The sequence below is a fragment of the Choloepus didactylus genome, chromosome 4 (genome assembly GCF_015220235.1).
Source record: "Choloepus didactylus isolate mChoDid1 chromosome 4, mChoDid1.pri, whole genome shotgun sequence".
NCBI lineage: Eukaryota > Metazoa > Chordata > Mammalia > Pilosa > Megalonychidae > Choloepus > Choloepus didactylus.
Window position 1 is genome coordinate 97829568 of NC_051310.1, and position 14171 is coordinate 97843738.

General features: G+C 47.3%; 1 protein-coding gene across 6 annotated transcripts in view; it reads right to left on the reverse strand.

Annotated features, from left to right (window-relative positions):
• Positions 1–2412: 2412 nt before the first annotated feature.
• The window catches only part of ARNT2 (aryl hydrocarbon receptor nuclear translocator 2), a 214929-nt gene continuing 203170 nt past the window's right edge, over positions 2413–14171 (reverse strand). For 4 of the 6 annotated variants that reach the window (XM_037833232.1, XM_037833231.1, XM_037833234.1 and 1 more), the window contains exons 18-19: positions 8714–8850; positions 2413–6745 (exon numbers count right to left, since the gene is read on the reverse strand). In XM_037833232.1, the coding sequence (XP_037689160.1) occupies positions 6647–6745; positions 8714–8850 (236 nt within the window). In that variant the 3' untranslated portion in view covers positions 2413–6646. Of the gene's footprint in view, positions 6746–7397; positions 8851–14171 lie in introns of all 6 variants that reach the window. The other 2 variants (XR_005216382.1, XM_037833235.1) reach the window with 2 other exon arrangements.

A 14171-nucleotide genomic window follows, 5' to 3' on the forward strand; every position in this document is an offset into this window, starting at 1 on the left:
CCAAGAACAGTTGTTTCAGACAGTTTCTGCTTGTTTACTAGCTGTTGTGGAGGAGGAGTGAATCCTGGAGCTCCCTACTCTGCCATCTTCCCCAGAAGTTCCTCCTAAACTGATTTGTTTTACTGAGTTCAAACATCAATATTTTACTTCATGGTTTGGGATGTTTATGTCTGATTTACAAAATCTTTCCTTGACTTGATCCCACAAACATATTTTGATTTATTTCTAATTGTTTTATATTTATTGCTTTTAATGTTTTGATGTTTTCATCCATGTATAATTTATTTTTTGTGCTTGCTGTAAAATAAGGATGTAATTATTTCCTTTCCCATGTACTTCCCCCTACCAGGATCATTTATTGCAAAGTCCATCTGATCCCCATGATTTGTAATAATGCTGACTCTCCCCAACAATGATCTCCTTTCTGCATGTTTGTATGTATTTCTAGGTTCTCTCTTGTGTTCTATTGATCTGTCTCCATGCTGATCCCAGTTTTAATTATTTAGCTTACCAGTATCTGGAAGGAGGAATGCTTCCTCTTTTTCCTACTTCTCTTCTCCTTCCTCCTTTATTCTCCTCTTTTTTAAATGTTTCATTTAACAAAGTTTATAGACTATTATTTTTCTTTTTCTCTTACATAGGAAATATGGCTTACATTATCAAATTCCACAATAAACTCTGCTGCACTTGTTTTTACTTCAACTTTATTTAGATATAACTTACGCACAACATGATATAATGCAATGTTTTTAAGAGAAGAATTTGATGTTTTGTCATTTGTATACACTTTTGTGACCACCACCCAATCAAGAATAGAACATTCTCAGCACCTCAGGAAGTTCTCTTGTGTCTGCCCCGAAGTGGTGCCAGGCAACCCCTGGTCTGCTTTCTGTCACTATAGAGTGGAAGTTGTCTTTTGTGGCGTTTCATATAAATGGAATAACGTGTTTGTGCCTGGCTTCTTTTGCTCAGTCTGAAGTTTTGGAGATGTATTTATTTCTTGTCTTATTAGTACTTTGTTCCTTTTCATTGCTGAGTAGTACTCAGTTACGGGTATAACACAATTTGTTTATCCATTAACTTGCTGATGGACATTTAGGTTGTTTCTAATTTCTGGCTATTACAAATAAAGCTGTAATGAGTATTCCTGTTCAAATATTTGTGTGGAAATATGGTTTCATTTCTCCTGGGTAAATAACCTAGGTATGGAAAGGCTGGATCGTATGATGAGTGTATTTTTAATTTTATAAGAAACTGCCAAACTCTTTTGCAAAGTGGTTGCAACATTTTGCATGGATGAGGGTTCCAGTTGCTTCATATCCCAGACAACACTTGCTACTGTCAGTCTTTTTAAATTTTAGCTATTCTAATAGATGCTTAGTGGTCTCTCATTGTGGTTTTAATTTGCAGTTCCTGGATGACTAATGATGCTGACCATTTTTTCATGTGCTTATTTGACATTCATATATCTTTGGTGAAATGTCTGTTCAAAATTTTTTGGCCTATTTTGTACTGAGTTATTTGTCTTAAGCTGTAAGAAATCTTTTCATATTTTGAATGCAAGCCCTTTGTCAGATATGATTTGCAAATGTTTTCTCATAGTTGGTGGTTTATCTTTTTGTCCTCTTAACACAGTTTGTTGAAGAGCAGATGTTTTTAATTTGATGAAGTCCAATTTATCCATTTGTTCTTTTATGGATCATGCCTTTGTTGCGGCAGCTAAGAAATTTATGCCTAATTCAATGTTGCAGAGATTTTCTCCTATGTTTACTTTAAATAGTTGCAGTTCATTTTATGTCAATAATACCTCAGTAAAGCTGCAAACAAAATAGCAAATGCTAGGCACTGGATGGAAAAGGCTTTCGAGTGATTTTAGTCTTCTATTTTGTTAGAGCCTACATCGTTCTCTTTCTACAGAGAAAGGTTAGGATTGATAAGTATTTATTAGAGTTTTGACCACATTAGAATACTAACTTAATTTTGGGAGAATTAAAAAAAAAAAAAAAAGGTGCTTGAAGAGGACAATATATACAGGGTTTTGCAATCAAATCCTCATTCTGCTATTTCCTTCCTGTGCATTCTTAGATAGATCTCCTAATTTCTCTGAGTCCCAAGTCCTTCATCTGTAAACCAGGAATAATAAGCACTTAACAGGGGCTTGTAATGATTAATACTGGCAAAGAAACTTGTGGAGAGCCTTGCTCAAGAAAGAATCTCAAGAAATGTTAGTTTTAGTTTCCTTTTCAATCTATGCAGCTTAGAATCCCTGAAACGATCCCTTGTTAGCCCACATGAACTCTGTACCCTTTACTGGCTATGACATGATACAGCCATTAAGAGGAGGATATATCCCAAATTCTAAGGGACAAACTCCACAAACTGTCCAATTACAAAGCTGGCTGGACTAATCACTGTTCAGAGCAAAGTCATTTTTATTGTCATGAAATTTTAAAAGGCAGTTACATTAATTACACATATACACAATCAACGTAATAACTGTTAGTCATAGAGACTATTCAAGAAATACAAATTATGATTTATCCACAGCACAGTTCACATCCATAAGAAGAAAGGTTAAAAGAGGAACAATTAAGTGCTTAAATTTTCCACTGAAGCCTCTCTGAGAAATCTTTTGATTTTTAAGGAAAACTAGTTGGTTACATGAAGCAAGCTGCCTGTTCCCACACAGCCTGTGGAACCTTCCTTTTGGTGCTTTCAGTCAGTGCCCCACAGATTTTGATCATTTGCTTGACAACAAAACCAGCTTTGGCCACAAAATCCAAGCACACCTACATGTGAAAATGGGCCTGTGTGACTGTGTGGTGCCTCTTCAAGTTTCCCCAGACTCCAGGCAGTTGAGGCTCATGGCTGCTTAGTATGAGATGGGGTGGGGGCACTGGAGGTGGACATGGACCTCTGGGAAGCCAGCATGCAGCTACTTAAGGACCAAACCCATATTTCCTGGTGACACAAAGAGTGTTTCTATTCTGACTTGTTACTGACTAAAGCTGCTTGGTAACTGCTTGTTCTTGTTCCTGTGACAGGTCTTAATGGTTATGGAGCTGGTGGGCCTAGAGACGCGTGTGTTGACTGCTCTATCATCGTTGAGGACCCCGGGGCCTGCCTCATTTATGGCTAAGGCTGGTAGCAGCAATGACATCTGCAAGTGTGGCTCATCTAGGTAACACAGAGACGATTTACACCCCCCGATGTAAGTTTCATTAAATATCAGGATTTCCCCCTATTTTCAAGAGGTATTCATGAAATAACAAAAGGATTGAATTAGATACATTGGGAAACAGAGAATGTAGCCCTTTGTGATGGCTCTATCACTCCCTGAAACCAAAGCTAAAAGCAAAACACTAGTAGGTAGTGACATATAGTTAGAACCATTCTTAGCCACTACTACAGTCACTGACCTAGTCTTGGTTGAGACCCAGTGTGGCTGCTTTTGTGTCCTCACCAATGGCTCAGGCAGCAACCACATGGCCCTCTTCCGTGGAAAACCATCTGCTTGCATAGCCTAAAGGAGGCCAGTGGAAAGTCTAGTAGTTCAGATGAGGTGCAAGTGAGGAAGTGAGCCACAGAAGCACACAAGTCCTAAGTGTCTCACCTTTCCAGCCTGGGCTTTGACTCCATCTCCAGTAGGGGAGGTATCTGGGCTGGGGCTGACTGAAGGACAAGCAGAGGACAGGGTCCTTGAGCATTCTGCCTTCTAAGGCTGGGCAGGACTGGCACGGGAGGTTCTTTTGAAAATTCTTACTTCAGCTTTTCTCAAGAATTGGGTGAGAATCCCCTGGGTGTGTGGGATTCTGTCAGTCCTGAGCTTTGCCTCCTCCTTCTCCCCTATTTTCTTACAGGCCACATGATGGCTTCTTAGAATCACAACCAAAAAGTAGAGTCAGGAACAGTAAAGACACACAACTCAAGTCAATCAGATTCCCTGCTGCTGCTCCCAGGACAAAGCTGTAAGGGAAGGAGGTTGGGACTATTTTGTTAGGATGCTCCTCAGTTGTCTGGATTTCAGTCACCCCCAAATTCTCACTTTCCAGGACCAAGAACTGGGTTGGCTGCAACCTAAAGCCCTGTTTGAGAACAGATGAAAGGCTGTTGGAAGCCAGGATCCTCTCATAATTTTTTGGTCCCCTCAGTGCTCAGCACAGACCCGGATACAAGGCAGGCTCACAGGAAATGGGCCCATTCATTGCACCTAAGTCAAGTTGCCAACTTCCCAAAAAAAGAGAAGGAAAAAACAAACATAAAACCCCTTAAACTTCCTAACCCACAGACTAAAAGCCCTAAAAAAGTCTGTTTTCATTTCACTGACAAGCTTTTCTTTAATCCTAAAGCAGATTCTTGTGCCTTTTGTTTGGGAATAATTAAGCCCACTGCCTGGGGCAATCTCCAGGCTGCTGAAGGCAGAGGTGGTCTGGGGCAGGGCACACCTGGGAAGCCTGGGCTGGTCCGGCTGTTAGGAGGTGGACAGTGCAACCACCCGCCATCTCCCCAGAAGCAAAAAGGCTCCTGAGGGTGGAGCAACACCATGTGCATTCAAACTCAAGACCCAATCACCATTATATACACAAGGCTTAAAACAACTCTAAAACCTGTAAAATCAGTGTTAATTTAGAGCCTAGGAGCTGCAACCACACAGAGCTTTCTACAGAGAAACGCTGGGCTTTTATAGGTGAAGCCACCCAGCGATGCGGGGACATGCCTCTGGACCCAGACAGGGCTTGAGTTCAATGCAGAGCTTTCAAAGGATCACAGCAAACACTCTCCCAGGGCTCCTGCCTGCATGCTGGGCTCCCTCTGCACTCAGGAAGCCTAGAACTAAATCCACTTTCCATGGCCCTTCGGAATCCATGAGGGGGGACACCGGTTGTTTCAGTGTTTTCACCACCGAGCAGTGCCTGCTACGGTAGGCCAAAAGGGACTCTGGAGGGGACACCAGGGTTTTCCAGATAGGAAAGGCAGCCATGTGTAGGTTCTATCCCATATAGGTTCATGGGATATTGATGGGAAAAGAGAGGTTGGCTGTCTCTAGAAAACTAGAGAGGCAGAGAGAGCCTCTGCTGCTGTAAAGGGCATGGGAGGGGGCAGAGGCAAGTGAGAAAGAGGGGGCTGGATTCTTAAACTCATCTCCTCAAATCTTGGCAAAACCCAGCAAGCCGGGGACCATGGACTCAGGGATCAGCCAGGCAGAAAGCTCTTAGAAGTTGGCTCTTACTCCTGTCTTCAGGCCACCCAAGAAATTCAAGACCCCCCATGAGCATGTGGCAGAACCAGAATGGAGGAGAACTGGGCCCTTCTGCTCCACAGACCTGCACACTTTTTGTCCCCAGATAGGCCGAAGAAATTAGACTCAGGCAGCCTGGAGGAATGCATTTCAGAGTTCCCATCTCCACACGTGGGGTTGATCCCTAACCACCTCCAGAGCCACCGAGCAGAATGTGGCCACCAAGGCTGGCCAGCACGGCACAGAGGACATGAGGAGACCCAGGCCTTGCTGCCCAACCCATCCACATGTCTAGAGAAGAGCCCAGGCCTCTGTGACCACTCAGGACAGGACGGAAGGTGGCCTTCCTACAGCACTGAGTGGGGACGAGGTCTGTCTCTCACCAATGGACCAAGGATGTGAAACATCTACATGTAATCAGGAACAGAAGTTGTTCCGCCTAAGAAAGAGAAAGGTGAGGCTTCCCATGGGGTCTCCTGTAGGAGGAAGGGGCTGGTTTCTCTAAGAGGAGGAGGTCTTGAATCTACACCAGGTGGCCTGGACCAAAGAACTGACCTATCGAAGTGAGCAGGTACCCAGCCTTGACTCCTGGAGATGCTGAAGTGCCAGCCTGCACAGGTCAGCCCAGCTCCCAGACCCCAGGCCAAGGCCAACTGAAACACCCCTCTGGTTGGGGTGCTGCCAAGCTTGGGCAGGGGGGCCCTGCATCTGGGATCTCACACTCACTGTACACTCTGGATTCTATATACTCACTCTGGCCACACACGACAGACACGAGGCACAACACATCCATTAGGACAGGAAGTTCATGTCACACCGCAAAAAGTACATATGTCCCACAGCACCACGGACGCACACAGATTTAGCCAAGCTGAGTGGCAGGGGAGCCAGTGTCCTGTGTCCCTGTGCTCTCTGCTCACCTCCAGCTTGCAGACAAAGGCTGTGCATCCCTCTTGCATCTTTTCCCAACATCCCAGAGCCTCACCCATCCAGCAGAGTTTAAAAGATTGAAGAAACCCTATTTCAGCTTCCTGGACAGGCTGACTATTGCTGCCTGGTCACAATGGGCTGCACTGAACATTTTACAGGTGTAAGCTGTCTATTAAGAGATTATTCACAACCAAATTTAATGGGCCCAATATGTTCCCCGCCCAAGCACACACAGGTGCAACGGAATAAATACAGCAAATCCCAAACGTCTACCAATGCCTGTGGTCAGTGCCAGAGCGGCCACTGTTGCAGGTTAGAGTTGGGCGATGATGTGCCTATGGGAACAGGGGGGTGAGATGCCTTCTGGTGGGGTGTCCTGTGGCAGGGCAGGCAGGGACAGGGTGGGCCCCATCCATACCGGTGTCGACGTCACAGCATGGAGGGCACCACACAGTGGGAGCCTCGCTCTGCCCACAGCTACTCAGAAAATGGTGGAAACATGCCCAGGTCGGCAAAGTCTTCGATGTTATAGTTGCCAGTCCCCTGGGTTGGATCTCCTGGCATGGGCAGCATGTCCTGCAGAAGAGAAGAAAGCCACAGGGGAGTCGGGTCATTCTCCTGTGCACTGGGCATGTCCCAGGAGCCCAGCCTGCCATTCACCCTTGAGGGCATCTCTCTAACAGGGGCAGCCCTGAAACACTCCCCAGCCCTCTGGGGGACGCTCTGCAGGTATCCTCAAATGGTGGAGACCCTGGGAAATAGTTTTCTCCTGGGAGCTGTCATTCTAGCCAGCAAACACAACTTCAGGACATGACTTTTGTCTATTTAAAGCCAAGCCAGGGACACAGGGTGGACAAGAGACCCACTGGTGGAGAGAACCCAGCCTGGCACCAACCGGCTGCTCAAAATGCAACAGCAATGAAATGCAGGGCAGAGAAGAGGGAGAGTATGTGCATGGAGGAGATCTGCAAGGCCTGTCTTCATTGTGTTTCTTGAGGGCAGGGACAAATCCATGCATGGTTATGCTTCAGTCTTAGACAAGTCTTTCAAGTTCTTGGCCTCAGATTACCCATCCAGAAAATGGGGCTGACAATACTTCAGTTCCTTATGGCAATTTTCCCAAAGGGTGCTCTGTGGAATCCTAGGCCCATGAAACACTCAGTGGAAAAAAAAAAAAAAAGAGTTCTGTGGACAAATCAGTTTGGGAAACAAGGCATACTTCGCCTACCTCCTAGAAATTCACAGTCCTCATTAGTATAATAAAGACTCTGATAAGTCCTGCAAGACAAAGAAATTGAATTACTCTAACCAGTGTTTCACAAACTTATTTGACCCAGAATTCTTTTTAGCATCACGACCATTAAGGTCCACTTAGGAAATTCTAGCTTAGGGGGCTGATGTTAGGCATAAGGATGGGCAAGGGCCAGGGGACTTATAGGAGGAAGAGGGAGGGAGGAAGGAGGGAACAATTACTGTAGGTTAGGGACGGCCAGGCTAAGTCTGGGCAAGACACTCTTCTGTATATTTAAAGGGATACTGCCCTTGGAGACCTGGAATAACTCCTGGATCCTTGATCTTTGTTGGAGAAGATTCTGGTTGACCTGGCAGGAAAGGAGCTTGGGCTGAGGGAGGGGTAGAGGAACAGTTGACCTTGAGAAGGGGCGATGATTCTAGCAGTCCTAGACCCCTCCCACAATGCGATTCCTGCCCACAATCCTTGCTCTGCTGGGCAGCCCTGAGCTCTGGGGTGAGATGGAGGGTGCCCAGGCCCTTGTCACAAGGTGCCTTTCCCTCGTGCAGACCTGGGGGGAGGGCCGAGGGGGCAGTCAACAGGCTTGCATCACCGTTTGGAGCCTTCTAGTGAGAACATTTCTGGCTGAAAGTGGAGTCAAAGAAACCTCAAGGAGTCAGGGTCCTCCAGCAGGGTCCATTCTACCTGCACAGTTAGATCCATCTGCCCTAGGCACTAGTAGTGGGCCAGAGATGTCTCAAATGACAGTGGATTAGAAGTTCAAGGCAAGGTGCCCTGGAATCCTCACCTAGCGGCCAACACCTAGGCTCAACCAGGCAGAAGAGCTGTGCCAGGGAGAAGCCGAATTCAGGCCAGGGTCTGGACTGGGGCACGCTGTCCCTCCTGGGTGGAGGTGGTTGGCAGCTGGAGGCCATCAAGGCCAGAAGGGGCCTGCAGCCCTCAGGGGAGGCCGCCACTGCTACAGAGAGCAAGCTCCCTTCAGTCTTTGGCTTTGTGTGTCTCTCCCGGGTGGCCCTGGAGTCTGGGGCTGCGGGGAGTCTCAAAGGGCAACATCCTCTTGTCTGCCTCAGCTCAAAGGCTGCAGGTCCCTTTGCACACAACGTTTCCTGCAGGGCAGGACGGGACTTTCTATTCCTGGACTCCCCTCTAGCTCAGGGCTACAACACGGACCCAGGCCGGGCCAGAACTCACGATCACCATCTGGCATTCGGAGCTACGGCAGAGACCGAGGAGGAAAGGAGGCAGAGAGAAGGCGCCGGTACCTACGAGAAGGCGGTGCTGGCTCGATTTACCTGGAACACTTCAGTCTGACTGGGCTGCTGGTGGGAGTGCTGCTCACCGCTCTGCTGACCGTGGTGCTGGCTTTGCCACTGCGACCAGACTTCTGAGGGCCGCCCTTGAAACTGCCCGCTACTTTGTCCACTTTCAGCTGAAAGATCCGACGTACAGGACACTTCCTTTAAAAGCCATCCGTGGTTCTGTAAGACCTAAGAACCAGTGCAGCTCACAGGGCCCCACATATCTGAAAGGCATTCCGTCTACGGCTGGCTGCATGTTCCCTGTCCCCTCTTTCTCTGACTCTGATAGAAGTAAGTCCGTCTAGCACTAGAGCGGTCAGGGGGTGAAAGAAACGGTAGCCCACTGAGGAGCAGCGCAGGCCCTGAGCTCGCCCTGGAGTCCACCTGCCACACACCCAGGCTTCAGGTGGACACCCGGGGCCAGAGGCCTGTGTGGGGGACCAGAGGAGGGGCAGGGAGAGGCCCTCTCAGTGGAGGGCCGTGTTGGCCTGAGAAGGGAGAAGCAGTCCCTGCCACCGCCGGACAGCCCCGCCAAGGGGCACTTCTCAGTTCACAGGCTGCTCTTTAAAGGGAATCTGGCCCTGCGAGAGGAAGAGCCTCGTCTCGGCACTTCCCTGACCACTGTCCATCTCACCACCTTTTCAGTAACTTGGCTGGAGCCGTGCACAGGGTTCTGCCTGGTCCTTCTACAAGGACAAGAGCCACACCCCTTTCCGTCTGTCTCTTTAGCTGAATGTGTCTTAGCATCAGCTTATTTGGGAGGGAAGGAAATCGGGGCCCTGCTCAGACAAGAAGAGAAAGCTTCTTGGTAAATTAATTTAGAGTGAGAGCAAATCTGCTTTGTCTCCAGTTTACGAAGAATACCCAAATGGAAAAAGAGAAAATAGGAAAAATAAGCAAAATTTTATATAAACCCTTTTTAAGATTATACCAAATACGACCGGTTTGTTTTAAGGTGCATTAAGATAAACCCAGAAAAATTATTTTCTTGTTTCAAATCATTCAGTAACATTTTGGAGGCAGTGGGCTCTCCGTCAAGCTCTGGGTGGTGGGACAGGCCCACCACTGGGTGCACACTCTCACACACACACCCCATATATACTGCCTGATATCTAAAGGGCTTTAAGCATATAAGTTCCCTTTAAGACCTCATCCCTAGTACTTTTCCAACTCTTTGTGATGACAACAACTGGTAAAGAGTTTTATAAAGTCAGGGAAGGGCACAATCCCCTAATTCAGCACAAAGGGGGATTTAAATTTACCATGCACATGGGATTCTGTTGTAAAAAATATGTACCTGGTAACAGCATTAGTGGGGAAACTGCATAATTGTACCCTGGCGCTTACTTTTGAAAGGATGCCCTATCAAACAGTTGATTGCTTTACGCCATTACATCACATTGCCCTAATAAATCTCTATTTTTGATTTGTTCATCTGGAAAGGTCACCCCATCAGTGGTATGAGAAAGCAATGGAGCGGCAAGACAAGAGGGAAGGAGACCAGTTAGGAGGAGGCTGCTGTAGTAACCTCTGCAAGAGATGATCGTGGCTGAATTACGGAACCAAAAGCAAGGTGGAGAGAAGTAGATGGATTTGAGATATGGTGGAGGAGGGGATGCTTGTTGAGTGATTAGCTGTGCTGAGGGGTCTGAGTGGGAAGAATTAGGATTGATGAACTTGAATTTTTGGCAGTATTTACAGTCCCAGCTTCGGATCCATATGTCTGTACTTAGGAGACATGTCTATTTACTCCTCTGAAAGAAAATTTAAGACTCATCATGGCTGAAACAATCATCTCACCTCCTCATAGAGGTCCATCTCAGTGGATGGCAGTACCATTCCAGAGAGAAAAATTGAGTGTTGATTCTTTCCTCCCACTGATCCCTCAAAACCAGTCACTCATTGAGTTCTGCTGAGTCCCCACTCCCCTAACACCACCTCTCATTTCCCATGTCTTCCTTCCATTCCCACTGCTCTGGGTCACCCCCACACCCAATCTCTCCCAGGTCCACCTGGGTACCGGTGTTAGCTTCCTAAAGCGTAGTTCACTGATTAAAAACTAACGCCACTGTTATGAAATCAAGTCCACATTCCTTAGAGTTGGCATACAAGGTCTTTTGTCATCTGGTTTCCATCTGTATTTCCAGGCCCATTTCCCACTTCTTTTCTCTGTAACTCCCATCCCCCTTTACCCTAGTCGCGTCATAATATTTGGATCCCCCCAAACACCACTCTACCACACCCTGTGACACTGTACATCCTTCCCCTTCTCAAGGCCTAGAGGATTCTTTCATGCTCAATGCCCTAATCAAAGTGACCTTGTGTGAGAAGTCTTTGCTGGCTTCCTCAGTCATTCTCTCCTCTTAGCTTGCCCATGGCCCTTATGGGCTTATGATGGCACATTTATACCAATATACCCTCAAAGTGTGAGTAACTTAAGGCCAAGGATCACATCTCTGCCCATCCCAGCCTTTATTGGGTATAGTGCTGGGCACACAGGCTTCAGTATCTGATGAAGGAAAGAATGAGCGTATGAAGGAGGAAGGAAGGAGGGGAGGGAGGGTGTTAAAGAGGGTCACAGGAAGGAAGGAACACGAACCTACCATAAATACTTATGTCTATTCAGATTTGAGGCTTCCTGAGTATAGCCAACCTGTGATGAAACAAGCACACATTCTCTCATCATTCTTTCTTCAGTGACAGCCAGAGACATTCTCTCATCATTCTTTCTTCAGTGACAGCCAGAGATGGATTGGGGTGAAGGGGGATAAAGATTAGGAGATTAGCTCTTTATGTCTGGGGAGGATGATTCTGTTAATTACAGATGCAAAGATGTAGAATACAAATTCTTGAACTTCTTTGAAGGAACTGGGATTCTGTGAAGGAAAGGGATTCTTCTAAAATGTTGGTAATAGATATTGAGGGTACACAGAAACAAACATTCATTTGGATTGCTTTGGCAATGACACACATTAGTTAGGGAAAGGTCTTCGTAGTTTTGGGGGCACTGTCTAAGTGCTAGGCATCGTGCTAGGTATTTAATATAGGCCATTTCACTTCATTTCCTCTCCATTGTGACTCTAAGAGATGGGTACCATTATTCACATTTCTCAGATAAGGAAACTGAGGTTCAAAGATGCAAAGAAACTTGCCCAACTCATGTAGCTCATAAATGCCAGAGCCAGGGTTTGAACCCAGGTTTTCCTGACTCTGAAGCTCATGTGCTTCCAGTCTATAAATACAGTATATATACTGCACACTTACTATGTACCAGACCCTGATCAGTGTGCTTTGGATACAGTGCTGATCAATACTAGCCCAATCCATTGAGAAAGACAGATGAGTAACTAGGCAACCAGAATTGTTGAGTTCTTACAAGGGAAGTACATGCAACCTTGGGAGGACATGGGAGCAGGCCCTAACTCAGACTTCAGTCTTCCTAGAGGAACTTTCGAACAAAGTGCTGACCTGAAGGATGAGTTCACTGGCCATGTGATGGGGAGAGTTAAGGGGAAAGCCCTCCTTTCAGAAATGTTTTTCTGAATGGTATTAGTGGCCCCCCTAAATGATGAGCATGAACTAGAGCGTGACCTCTCCTGGATGACAGAGCACTGTGGGTTCTTAGCCTAAACTTCGGCTCTCACCGACCCGCCAGAGCAGAGGGATGATGAGCAGGGGCTGCACATGGGCTGCCCCAAGACGTACCCACAGGCCTCTTCCTGGAACAAAGCCCCACTGGTCGCCAACATCCTTGTGATGTACTCCTTGTTCCAAAAACCATGTGTATGGGTACAAACTATGAGCTGGGTTCTAGCCAGGCTGAATCTCTTTTGCTCTTTTGGCTTCTTGAGCAAGGTCTAGGCTGTTGGCTGCTCCAGCCATGGCCGGATGTGTGGGCCCTGGGTCAGCCCAGGTCTCCAAATAGGTTGTGCTACTGGCTGCTTCTGCCTGGACAGCCAGGGGGATTTAAGACCAAAGGTCAGAATCTTGAGGAGTTTGTAGATTCTGAGGTGGTGGAAGCAGAAGGATGAATAATCTCCTTTCTATTAACTGGATATAAATCCTTTATTTTCAATTGCTCTAACATTTTTCCTTGTGGAATTCAGCTGACTCAGAAACTGTCCTGGTTCAAGGCTCATTTGAAGTCCTGCTGGGTGGGCCTGTGTGGTTTGGTTTAGCTCAGTGGTTCTCAACCAGGGATGATTTTGCCCCCTAGGGGACATCTGGCAATGTCTGGAGACGTTTTTGATGATCATAAGCGGAGGGGTGCTACTGGCATCTAGTGGATAGAGGCCAGGGATGCTGCACAGCACAGCCCCCAACAACAAAGTATCTGGCTCAAAATGTCAGCAGTGCGAAGGCTGAGAAACCCTGCTGGATAAAATAAGAAACACCAAAAAGGCCGCTTATTCATTTACAAATTCCTTCTAATCAGAAAAACCAAGAACTGCATCTCAAAACAAGGATCACAAACTGCCCAAGATTTCTGGCTAGGACCTCATCTTTACAACACTGACTAGTAGGAATAGGGGTGGGGAGGGTCTATAATTCCTGAAAATTTATGAGTAAGAATACACAGGGCTGAGTTTGGGGGGTAGAAGCTAGGAAGAGAGAGGGGGTATAATGTCTGCAAACATTTCAGGTTATTTGCGGTCGGGGTTACTGCTTCTAGGGGGAGTGGCGGCCGGTAGCCGAGCCCTCAGCTCTCGGGGCTGCTTAAAGGTTACCGGCGGCGGGGGCTCTTTCCCGGAGGCGAGGGCGAGGCGGAGGACGTTGGCCAGAGTCCTCCGCGAGAGGCGTGCAAGGAGGGCGGCGATAAGGACAAAAACACTCTTCATCCAGTAGGGGTATGCGCCAAAGAGATTTATTCAGGGGTGATTACAGGTTATATAGGCTGGTAAGAGGGGCAGGGCTGGAAAGGAGGTGAAGTAGCCTAAAATGGCAATATTGAAGGGAGAGGGGCTAGGATTGGTTCTGAGAGGATTCAGGAGCCGTTGCAGCGGGCGGGGGTTGTTCTGGCCACGGTGCATGCGCGCTGGCGGTGGCAGGAGTGGCCTTGGCACCAGGGAGCGAGTGGGTAAGATAAGGAAGTGGGGAAAGGGCAGTTGGGAGAAAGGCGGTTTCCTCCGGCAAGCCTCCCCTGCCAGTGGCATTTTGGGTGAGGAAAAGGGAGCTGCCTTGACCTCGCTCCTCAGGCTCGGGGGGGCTGCAGAGGGCACTCACGCCCGTACCTACTACCCTCCCCAGGGGGTGATATCAAGTCCCCTGGCCCAGGCCTGGTAAGTCGAGGCACAAGCTCAGACACCCGCATTATTGAAATCCTATCCCCATCCTCACTGTGTTTACCCCATTCCACTCCATCTCTAATTATTTGTCCTATTTATCACTGAAAGAATCTTCTATCATTTTTAGAACAACAAATTCTTTCAGTCTTTCAATCTGCTGGGGTGGG